The sequence below is a fragment of the Eucyclogobius newberryi genome, unplaced genomic scaffold (assembly GCF_026437365.1).
Source record: "Eucyclogobius newberryi isolate DKJ021-1_F unplaced genomic scaffold, fEucNew1.0.hap1 SCAF_19, whole genome shotgun sequence".
Taxonomy (NCBI): domain Eukaryota; kingdom Metazoa; phylum Chordata; class Actinopteri; order Gobiiformes; family Gobiidae; genus Eucyclogobius; species Eucyclogobius newberryi.
Genome location: NW_027315823.1, coordinates 8,439,806 through 8,451,734, shown reverse-complemented (window position 1 = coordinate 8,451,734; position 11,929 = coordinate 8,439,806). Strand labels below are relative to the sequence as shown.

Below are 11,929 nucleotides of genomic sequence, written 5' to 3'. Positions count from 1 at the left end.
TGTTCAAAGTCACTGTAGCAGCACTTCAGCAGCAGCAGATCCTTTTTGTGTCACGGCTTCTACGGAACAAACGGCACATTTTGTTCAATTATATTTATACATTTTGTTTGATACGTATTTAAATCGTACCAGTTTACAAACGAGTTTCACGACAAGAATCAAAAGTGTGTCCGGTGAGATTCCGCCCCCGTCCTGACCCGAGTGAACCGGCCAGACGTGACACCCTTTCAGGATCAGGACGGACCAAAGTCAAATGTGTGGAATCAGACCTCGATGTATGAGCGCCAGAAAGAATCAGAATGAGAACCTGCTTCATTTCAGCATCCTCCTCAACAGCGGGGATGAACGACCAGAGCAACGGCTGTATCTGAGCAGGAGAACCTTTTTAAAGACGTGACTAATTCAGGTAGAAAAATGAATAATGAAGCGATACGATTAGTCACTACCATCATGGACGGTGTGTGATACAACGGCGTGATATAAATCTATTGGTGAGTCATGACAGAAGTGTAGTCGTGCACTTGTTGGAAGCCCAAACGCCGCACACAAACGCCACGGGAGCGTTGCTGTATCGCAGACTCCTCTGAGCGACACGTGCCGCTCTGCCCCGCGGCACGGACAGACGCGGTGACATGTTAGCGCCATGTGTGTCGGGAGCCCGGCTCGGCCCACGGTCCTGAATTTGAATGACTGTTCTGTCAAAACAAGCGCTCAATAACTGGCTAAAACGAGCCATGTGCATTTGGGAGCATTCCTCAAAAGCACCAAGTTATGTCAGTTGAGCAGAAATTGTGCAATGTTCTTTTCAGTTACCCGTGTGCACAGGCGTTCCATTGTTACTGACGCAAATGCAGCAGCAGACTGTAAATAACACTTAACACAGCATAAGGCATAAGTCCGCATGAAATCTAAAAGGACTAACACTGATGTTTCATTTCCAACATGACCAGCAAAGACAGTATGATGATGAAAGCCGTGCACGTAGGGTCACTCTCTCTTCAATTTCTCATTGGGTGTTTATCAAACGGATTCACTGTTTGCAGCTTGACATGATCAAACTTTATATTTGAATAGCTTTTAGTAATAGCATTAAATAAACAAATGTATCCTTACAAAGTATACTTTCTTATGAACAAAGTTGGGTAGGTTCTTAAGATGATATGAATGATGATCTGTTCTCACAGGAAACTGAATATTTTCTATTCTAATTTGCAAAACAATGTTTATTAACACCCAGATGTGTGGTTATAAAATGATTACATGTCATTGGCAAATTAAATTGTGTTAAATATGCCGCTTTATTTAAAAATGCATAGTATTCCTCAAAAAGGTTTTTTATTTAGATGTTGCATCATGTCAAGTAGTTTCTATTGTTTGTTTAACGTGTGACTCAAATATAAAGAGCTTTATTTTATTAGAACATGAGGCTATGGACAGCTATAGCCCCAGCAGGACGAGAACATACTACATAGGACTAAAAAGGATGTAAATTGTAGGTAATAATAAAGCTGGTCGTCTGTAATAGGAACATGTAGTTTGTGAAAGTTGGAATAGGGAAGACACAGGTTTAATGATGAATGTAAAAACTATCAAAACGGCTCACCTTCAACAACAGTGAGTGGATAAAGATCTACTCAGCCAAACATAATAACGCAGAGAAGTGTGTGAATCGTGCCTCTTTAAGTGTGTGCCAACCCACCACACACCACGCACACCTTTGGCCCGACAGGGGGGGAAACACACACTTACCTTCTCGGCACAAACGCATGGCTTCGCGATTTTTCCCCAAGTCTTTAAAACTTTCCTCCAATTCAGCACCTGAAAACAACAAGATTTCGACACAGATAAATAGTTGCACTTGCTCGCCTGTCCGTGCCGTCGCTTCCGGTCGGATTTCCTAATATTCCACCCCAAAAAAACTGCACGCAATCGGCAAACACACCAAAAAAAAAAAAAAAAAAAAAAAGAGAGAAGACAGACGAACACGAGCAGCGAGTGTCGCGCTCGGTCTCGCCCGGTCTCGCCGCCGCACGTCGGGACCGGGGGCGTCGCGGGGAGCTCACCGTCGTTGCCGTGGAGTTTGGCGGCGTCGACCCAGCTGCTCCACGGCTGTCCCAGCATGATTTCTGGGCTAGGCAGGGATCTCCGCTCCGCAACCGTCGCCATTGCTGTGGAGCCTTCTCCCCGCTGGATCTGCTGCTGCTTCAGCTGCTGCTGCCTGGCCGCTCGGCGCAGCTCCCCCCTGACGTCATCCTCGGCCCTTTCCGACATTCTTTCCGCTACAATGTAAAAACACAAGAGGGGCATGAGCGCGCGCGCGGAGGGGGGACGGGACACCGAGCACACGCGTGTCCGGCGGCACCGACACGCAACAAGTCGGCTTTTAATTATGCTTTAAGCTACTCAACTGGCCCGACAGTAAAAACAAAGCATGAAGGTCACACTGCAAACGGACTTTTTTTTCCAATGAGCGTTTGAATTGGCTGATTGATTGATTGGAAAATATTAGGATAAATAGAAAAATAAATGCGTTTAGCCGATTTAATAATTACGTAAAATGAGCTACATTTCATGAACACCAAAAACACAGTATTTTGTTATAGCTTACATTTTTGACTTCTTGTATAGAATGACAGCCCATCTACACATAATGTCAATGGGTTGGGCTTTCTTACAAATCAGTTAATTGTTTAGGATTAGTAGCTCATTTTATTGAGTCCTAACATGATCTAACATTTCTCAACCCAAGAACTACTTAAGATAAAATCTCTCTTTCCGAGTACCAGGTCTAAGCCCAGACTTGATCAGGATTAATCTAGGACTAAACATGGTCTGAATTAGACCGACCCATGGGAGGACCAAAACATGAATAGATTTACTCTAAATAAATCACATACTGAAACAGAAGTATCACCAGAGTACACACTTTGACAAACTCCGGCCTATTCACGGGTCTGAAGTGATGTCACACTCTAGTTGCTACCTCCATCTTGAGGACGGAAGGTGCTTGCTGCGCTGTGGGCTGTGCCAACAAAAAAACAAAGGGTTCCTCTTCTGTAACATCCAAAAAAGATCCTGTTTGTGGCCAGAAGGAAAAAGTGGACTTACAGGTATTACTCCAGACTGAGCCGTTTGTTTCATGTAGTTAGCAGCTAGCTAATAATAGTTTACATATTATTGCGTGGCTACATGCTAATAAACATTACTTGCAGACAGTTTTAATGAGCCTCAAAGCCCAGAACATGTCTTATTGAAGTCTCAACCAGTTTCAGTTTCATGCACCGTTTTTCATAACAAACAAATGACAAAAATAAGTCACGTGACTGAAACCCATGAATAAGTATAGGCTATATACGGTATGTATATATGTTTTATTTGATTTATTTAACCTTTATTTATCCAGGTAGGTCAATTGAGAACGAATTGATTTTAAATTCCAACATGACCTGTCTGTGTCTCTGGATATGAAGTAATCATGTTCTCATAAAAGATAACTTTTGCTAAAAACAATTTCATATAACATGATGTGCAACATAAAAATGTGTCATATGTGCCAAACACAATGCAGCTTTACGTAAATTAAATGCCAACATACGTAAATGCACATGTAAATGCACATGTTATGGTAGTACCAGGATTCCCCCACTGGCACATTCATGACATCTCACCAAGTATTGGCACCAACTTGGTCAATGACATTTAATGCGACTTGGGTTTTCAGTGCATTTTTCTTGACCAAAATGATTCCTGATCATGAATATCAATCACATAACATGTTTTTGTTATTTTTTGCTCAGTTTGTTTGTTTGTTAAAGTATGTAATAGTGTTCACATGCACATGTGTGTGCATAAATAAGGCTAATAAGAGCCTCACACAGCTCCTCACAGACACGGAGGCTTCAGGGGTGGGCGATATGAGGAGGGCCAAAAATTAATATCATCATGATAACAATATCCAGACAATATTTTCACAATGCATCAGTAACGTTAATATAATAAGAAGTGTCTCTCCTGAGTGGTTCTGGCTCCACAGAATATCTGTAAATGGAAGAGCGTCCGCCTGACAGGCAGACACTGCGTGAACACGCCAGATTGTAACCATGGGCTAATTTGTGTCCGTAGTCCCACATTCACTCTCGCAACACTCTTTCATATAGCAACATACAGGAACACTGAAGGCAAGGTGGATGAAGTGTCTTGCCCAAGGACACATCAGTACTGCCCCACTGTGGCACCTGGCAGTCCAGAAGTCTCCAAACCAAATACTAACCAGCCCCATGTTTATTGGCTCTTTTTTCTGTCATTTAAAAAAAAAAAAAAAATTGTAATGTTAGACATTACTTGATGTTCTAATATTGCATATCTCCGAAACAACAATAGTTATATATATATATATATATCCCATATATCTCCTACCTCTAGCTGCAGATTGTGAAAGCAGATTGTGGCTCTTATCGCACTCGGGCCTATGAATGTGTTTTTAGTTGTATGCCGAGTAGGGCCCGACTGATTTACCGTTTGGCTGATATCACTTGGAGAACTGTCTGCTATAGGCCAAACTCTGTCCACCTGGGCATGTTATACATTGTTTTAAATCTTAGACTCTTTAGAGTACAATCATTTCATCCAATTTACTGACAGATTAATGACACAATATTTAGTGCAGCACCACTTTTCTGAGATGTTGTAGTGCAGCTGAATGCAGCTCATAGTGACGCTCCCGTTTGTGTCACTCTGACTGAGGCAGCGCTGGATTTAAATACTCTGAACTCTGCTACTAATTCAAGAATAAAAGTGAACTTCAGCACAACATAGGACTTATCTTTTATCAAAGGGTCAGTGTGGAGCTAACGTTAGAACACGCTGCTGCTGCTGCTACTGCTGCTGCTGCTGCTGCTGCTGGTGTTGTAGACAACAACATGCTGGATTATATTCACTATGGACAATTGTTTGAAGTCGGCATTAAAAGAAATCTTATTTCAACACTCACCACCCGTCTGAGCGGCGAGTGTTGAAAATGTGTCTATTTTGATGCTTTGTTTCTTTCGTTAACTTTAGTTAGTGCTTAGCACATGAACACACAACATTATAAACAGACCGTTCTCTTTGGCTACTGTAAAGTGATTATGACTGTATCCATGTACTTTTTACATTGACATGTAAATGAGTTGTGAAAAGAGGCGTTAATGGTTGGAATTTATGCATATTAATTACCGTGATGCACACGCATTAATTAGGCTCGCAGCAGGCTCTAACTCACTTCAATAGTTTAAATCAAAACGAATGTTGTTCAAACAAACTTTCAGCCTTTAAACTTACTGTTAAGAGGCAGGATATCTGTTGATGTTGTCTTAATAAACCCAATTTAAAATAAATATAGTCTGACACGCTGACTATAAACTATCTAATTTACATTATTAAATATATTGGCTGCTAGTCTTCTAGTTTAAATATATAACTAGAAGGCTTGCAGGTGAGCTTGTGGTTCCGTGCGTGTTTACAGTTGTTGTCCACTCCAAGAGCAGGCGAGGTGCGAGCGGGAGCAGACGGTGGATACATCACAGCATTTCAACCAAGAGGGTTTCATAAGGAGCTTCACCAACACTACTGCAATAACTTAAAGATCAGCTACCTCACGGCAAATGTGATGACGATGTAAAGAGTGACCGATGAGTCTGATCAGCCCAATTTGCAGATCACAGATCGCAAGATTTTTGATTGGCAGCTGATTGATCAGAGCACCTCTAGTGAACATTCAAGTGGAGGTATTCCTTCAAACAATATTACAAAAGTTGATTAAAATCCATTATTTGAAGCCTACCTTTCAAAAGTGATTTAATTTTAACACTGTCAGTCGATCCACATCAGTAGCTGTTCATTGGCAGACACTGCAGAGAAGTCTGAAAACACAGAGAAAGTCAAAGTTAGAGCGTTTTCATCTTGGGATGAAACCATGAATAAACAAAAGATATGTCAGTGTCTTTTAGGTCTGTACTTAAAATAACAATACAGCGATATATTGTGATGGACTGTATCCTGATTCTTAAACAATGCCCATTCATTATAAATTAGTTATGTCATGTCTGCCAACTACGGCATTAAGGCTATTATGGTCAATATCAGTCTGGAAACTCTAATCTCCCCGAGCTCAGATGGTGTGATTGACAGGTGGATTAGCCAATCGGGAACACGCTCATTCTGTACGTGTCTAACGATGAAAAAAGAAAGGCAAAAAATATCACATGGACTAAAAAACATCCTGGATTTCTACAGAATCAATAAGCAAAGCATAATTTTCTGTTAATTTGAGGTGAGAGAAGTTTAATTTTGTTCTAAATGACAAATTAACTCCTCTATTTCATATATCTATTTCAGCATCATGGAAATAAGCACATCTGACGCGTGTGACGCGTGACCAGTCTCACTCTTCGTAAGTTCCTAAACTAACTACCATAAACAAGTTTTAACCCAAATGTAGATACTTTGAAAATATAAAAGTTTCTAGACTCCAATATTAACTTAAACCTTTTCCTAACCATATCCCCGTTCCAAAACCTAACACCCTTTTCTAACCATCGCTAAATGTATTCATGGATATCAATCACACGACTTATTTACTGCAGCCATTTTGAGGATGTCACCACATGCCGATGCCCATAAAACATGAAAATGAAAGTTTATTAGAAGACGGAGGTTATGGGTTTTGATCCTTAGTTACTGCTGCGAGTCGCTAACACTTCAAAAGCAGTGATAACTTGCCACAAAAAACTTTTGTGGACATTTATATCAAACCTTCCTTGCACCGGACAGTCCGTCAAAGCTTCAAGAGCATGAACTTTGTGTGCGGGTGAGTGACTATTTAAAATATAACATATGGGAAATTAGGCTTGCTAAAACTGTCTGCAAGTAGGCTAACGTTTATTAGCGTAGCCATGAAATAATGTGTAAACTAGTGTTAGCCAGCAGCTAACAATCGGAAACAAATGGCTTGGGATTCCACCATTCAGTGGCAAATTTGCATTAAAATTACATCAGAGCATGCCCTGAACACGCAGGTGGACAAACTACAAACATGCAATATATCACTTTTATCTTTAAACAGGTTTTCTTTAAGTTAACTATGAGCCCAATGTTTAACTGCTAGTAAATCCAAGCAAACACCAAGCTCAAGTTAATTTAGAGTCATTTTAAATGTGTTTTGTGACTATGGCAGGACAGAAACTTTCTTTAACTATTTAACTAAAATGACCGATGAACTAAAGCTACAACAGACAAAGCATATTTTTTATTATGTCTGACGTTTTAAATGATGAAAAAATAGTAAAGCTAACGACTAGCATGATTGACTTAGATTTGGAAAGCGACTCAAATTGGGGGATGACACATAGTTCGTCATAAGGCGCTGGTACAGCTGGCAGCCCGGTGTAAACGCTCTCTCTTCTTTCTCACACTTATTGTGCTTTATCTCCTATATTTTGTAAATATAGTTAGTATATTTTTTTCTATTTTACTGTACGATAGGGACACGCGCTGGAATAGTTTTTTAATTCAACTGTTTTTGACTTTTTTCGGCTGGATTTGAGCGTTTTTCGTTGCGTTCGTTGTGTTGTTGTGACGTGAGCTAGCTCCGAGCGAGCCCACCAGCCCCCCCTCCCCGCGCCCTACGGGCGCGCTAAAGTACGGCGTGTCGTCGGTACACGTTTATATACACGTTTATATGAAAGAGGAACTTCACGAACGATCGGGACACGCACTGGAATCGCTTTTAATTAACTTGTTTTGACTTTATTCGGCTGGATTGAGTGTTTTCGTCGTGTCGTTGCGATGTGTCTTGGCTCTGAGTCCCCCGGCTCCGGCCCCGCCCCCCGGCCGGCGCCGTACCGCGAGGAACTCATGAAACTGCGGAGAACAGTCGTCTTACCCGGAGATCGTCACGTTATCCCGGCGCAATACTGACCTAACCTAATACTGATGTGCAATTCTGTCATATGTGCAATTGCTGTTGGAATTCATGTGCAATTCATGTGCAATTACTGTGAAATTCATGTGCAATCTATGTGCTGTCGTGACACATATTCATGTGCAATTACTGTCGTGATCACATGCAATGGTATTTATTTATTTATTTGTCTATGGGAGTATTTATTTATTTATAGGAGATCTTCTACTGAAAGTGTTTATCAGACTTCCTATAAGTGATCTGTTCTTCTGTATCTACCTCTGTATCTACCTGCGTTGCACCAATGAAATTTCCCCATGTGGGACAATAAAGGAATATCTTATCTTATAGTTCTGTAAGTCCACTGGACCCTCCTGCCCACAGAGTTCTGTAAGTTCACTGGACCCTCCTGGCCACAGAGAGTTCTGTAAGTTCACTGGACCCTCCTGGCCACAGAGAGTTCTGTAAGTCCACTGGACCCTCCTGACCACAGAGAGTTCTGCAAGTCCACTGGACCCTCCTGACCACAGAGAGTTCTGTAAGTCCACTGGACCCTCCAGACCACAGAGTTCTGTAAGTCCACTGGACCCTCCTGACCACAGAGAGTTCTGCAAGTCCACTGGACCCTCCTGACCACAGAGAGTTCTGTAAGTCCACTGGACCCTCCAGACCACAGAGAGTTCTGTAAGTCCACTGGACCCTCCAGACCACAGAGAGTTCTGTAAGTCCACTGGACCCTCCTGACCACAGAGAGTTCTGTAAGTCCACTGGACCCTCCTGACCACAGAGAGTTCTGTAAGTCCACTGGACCCTCCTGACCACAGAGAGTTCTGTAAGTTCACTGGACCCTCCTGACCACAGAGAGTTCTGTAAGTCCACTGGACCCTCCTGACCACAGAGAGTTCTGTAAGTCCACTGGACCCTCCAGACCACAGAGAGTTCTGCAAGTCCACTGGACCCTCCTGACCACAGAGAGTTCTGTAAGTCCACTGGACCCTCCTGACCACAGAGAGTTCGGTAAGTCCACTGGACCCTCCTGACCACAGAGAGTTCTGTAAGTCCACTGGACCCTCCTGACCACAGCAATACATTTATGGTGACAAACAGGGTCTTTGGGGATGTTACAGAAGAGGAATCCATTGTTATGAGACAGCCAAACGTCCTGAAGATGGCAGTAGTAACAAGTGTGTCACATCACTCCAGAGCATGAACACCATGGTCAGAGTATTCTAATGCCCATTGGAGTGCATTATTTTTGAATACCACACCAGGTAGTTAATCACATTCTGTTCAGGCAATAAGGTCAATAATCACTACGTTGTGGGCTTCACCATAGCAACAGGTAAACAAATGAGCTGTTGTTAGGACAGACTAGCTTAAACTAAAACTGAGATCCCTCGGACAGCAAACAGCCCGTTATATTCACCAATTGCAGTTTGTAATTCACAGTGGTGTGGTGTATAAATTGGAACAAAAACGACAAAGACAAGAATTTCCAAACTTATGTCCTTGATTCTCTTTGATGTTATGACCAAAAGCCAGTACATTTCCAACTACATTGTGATGCCATCCTAAAGATAGGCTTGTAAAGTTAAAAATAAACTAAAACTCATCTAAGGCTAATGCTGTGATGAAACATGTACTTTTATTAGCTGGAGCTGAACTCACTCTTGGATGAACTCTTGCCTGGTCAGATTTGACATTGGCAAGTAACGTTACATGAGATTCTTCTAAGGCCTAACATTATTTGGGGAGTCAACCAAAACCACCAACAACAGGAATGTGGGATACAATTTAAAATGCAACTTGTGACATTTAACTGTCACATCGTGTTCAGTCATTCCGTTTTGTTTTTGTCTGCATTGAAAGCGAGTACTCAGACTGCTGGCCATGTCTAAATGGAGGCAGTAGTTTCAGAGTGTTAGCAGCTACACTCCCCTTAATAGTCGCCAGGCTGTGTCCCTTTCTGTGACAAGTGTCCTGTAGTCATTACGCGTCAATGCGCCAATGCGTCGGATGGTTGGTGTCGAATGTAGGGTTTGTCAAATGTCCCTGGGTGAAAGTGGGTTAGAGGCAGATACAGACGTAGCCATCACTGGTGGCTACATTAGCCTGCTAGCTCCAGCCATTAGCATTAGCGAGGAAGCTGGCAAAGCCTGACAGCACAGCACAAGAAATAAGCAATTGTCTCGAACTGACAGTAACTACGCTCTTACCGGTGTTTTAGCTGCGGTGGATCAAACCGAGACTCTAGAGAGACAAAAATCAGCTGGATGCACTGGATAAAAGACGAAAGGCGGTGAAAAGGAGCGAGTGAGAGCTCAGCCTCTGTGGAGGTCTTCACCTGGTGCGTCCATGTCTGTTTACCAGACTGCATTCTGGGACCAAGACGTCACCACGCACGTACGCACTTTCCCCCTTTGCTTTAATGTCCTGTTTTAAAAGCATAATTCAAACAATGATCAAACTGGCATTGGCTACAAAACATAAAACCATCAATGTAGAATATGAAAATGTCATTATTGAGTTGGTTTCCCAAAGTGGGGTCCAGGGCCCCTAGGGAGCCTCAGAAGTTCCCTTTAAGCATCAAGACACATTTATTTAAAAAAAAAAAAAGAAGCCTAATAAGAAGTTATGATAATTAAGAAATAAAGCAAAGTAATGAGTATTATACCCCTTTGATTGAAATATTTATTAAGGCATATAAATCAGAACGTTCAAAGGGGAATAATATCTAAAGTATATAAAAGCATTAATGATCTGGACAACCAATCTACTAAATACATTGAAACTAAATGGGAAAAAGAGGATAATTTAGTTTTGCAGGATGAGGAGAGGGAAAATGTGACCTCAAAATCAAATTTTTGGAGAGAATTCTGTTGGAAGAATGTAACCCGTTATAACGCTATGTCAAAGTGCTCATTAAGCACAGGGAGGGGCTGAATGTTGGAGAAACTGTGGTTGCCAGGAGGCACATCATCATCATGTGTCCTGGGACTGTCAGACCTCTTTTTGACACCACCATCCACCTCAAGTTCAGAGCTATGTATTTGGGCCTCAAAACCCCTGCCGAGGGTTAGCATAAATGGATATCTTTGGCAGCTGGAAAAAGGCAATCACAAAAAAATGGATGACACAAACTGCATTGATGACTAAGGACAGGACAACACGGAGCCGACCTGGAAATGGACGTAAAAGAATCTGAAGTAAATGGGACTTTTGTTTTTTAAGCTTATGTGCCTTAACCTTTTCATTTGATTCTGGCCGCAGTGTTGTGAGTTCGATTCCCGATTCTGACAATGTACTGCATGTACTGCTCCGTCCTGGGCTGTGCTCTGGACTCGGTGCAGGAGGTGGGGGACAGAAGGGTCCTGGCTGGATTCACATCTATGCTTGACCATGAGTGCCACCCCCTGCAGGACACTCTGTCCGCTCTGGAGAGCAACTTCAGTGAGAGACTGATCCACCCTCGCTGTGTGAAGGAGAGGTTTCGCAGGTCTTTCCTTCCTGCTGCTGTCAGACTTTATAACAAACACTGTTAGTCCTACTGTGCAATTACTGTCGTGATTCATGTGCAATTACTGTGCAATTCATGTGCAATTACTGTGCAATTACTGTCGTGATCACATGGAATGGTATTTATTTATTTTTATCTTTATTATTTTTCCCCTCCATCCCTTGTTGGGAAATGGGAGGTTTTGTCTATAGGAGTTTTTGTTTATAAGAGATCTTCTACTGAGAGTGTTTTTCAAACTTACTATAAGTGATCTGTTCTTTTCCTCTGTATCTACCTGCGTTGCATCAATGAAATTTCCCCATGTGGGACAATAAAGCATTATCTTATCTTATCTTATGTCCTCCCTTCCCTCTCATCCCCCATTTAACACCCACCTTTCCTGTTAAATAAAACCTTCAGGTCCAAAAATCCTAAAAAAAACACATGCTGGTGGCCAAGTTGTTTACGTTGTCAGTTGGTGTTTTGGTTCTTAG

The 11,929-nt window shown here is 42.0% G+C and overlaps 1 protein-coding gene across 2 annotated transcripts in view; it reads right to left on the bottom strand.

Annotated features, from left to right (window-relative positions):
- Positions 1-10,315, bottom strand: part of atxn7 (ataxin 7) — a 24,300-nt gene extending 13,985 nt beyond the window's left edge. The window contains exons 1-4 of one of the 2 annotated variants that reach the window (XM_072451624.1): positions 10,156-10,315; positions 5,822-5,900; positions 2,064-2,279; positions 1,750-1,818 (exon numbers count right to left, since the gene is read on the bottom strand). In XM_072451624.1, coding sequence (XP_072307725.1) covers positions 1,750-1,818; positions 2,064-2,271 — 277 coding nt within the window. In that variant the 5' untranslated portion in view covers positions 2,272-2,279; positions 5,822-5,900; positions 10,156-10,315. The remainder of the gene's footprint in view (positions 1-1,749; positions 1,819-2,063; positions 2,280-5,821; positions 5,901-10,155) is intronic. The other variant, XM_072451625.1, reaches the window with a different exon arrangement.
- Between the last annotated feature and the right edge of the window lie 1,614 nt (positions 10,316-11,929).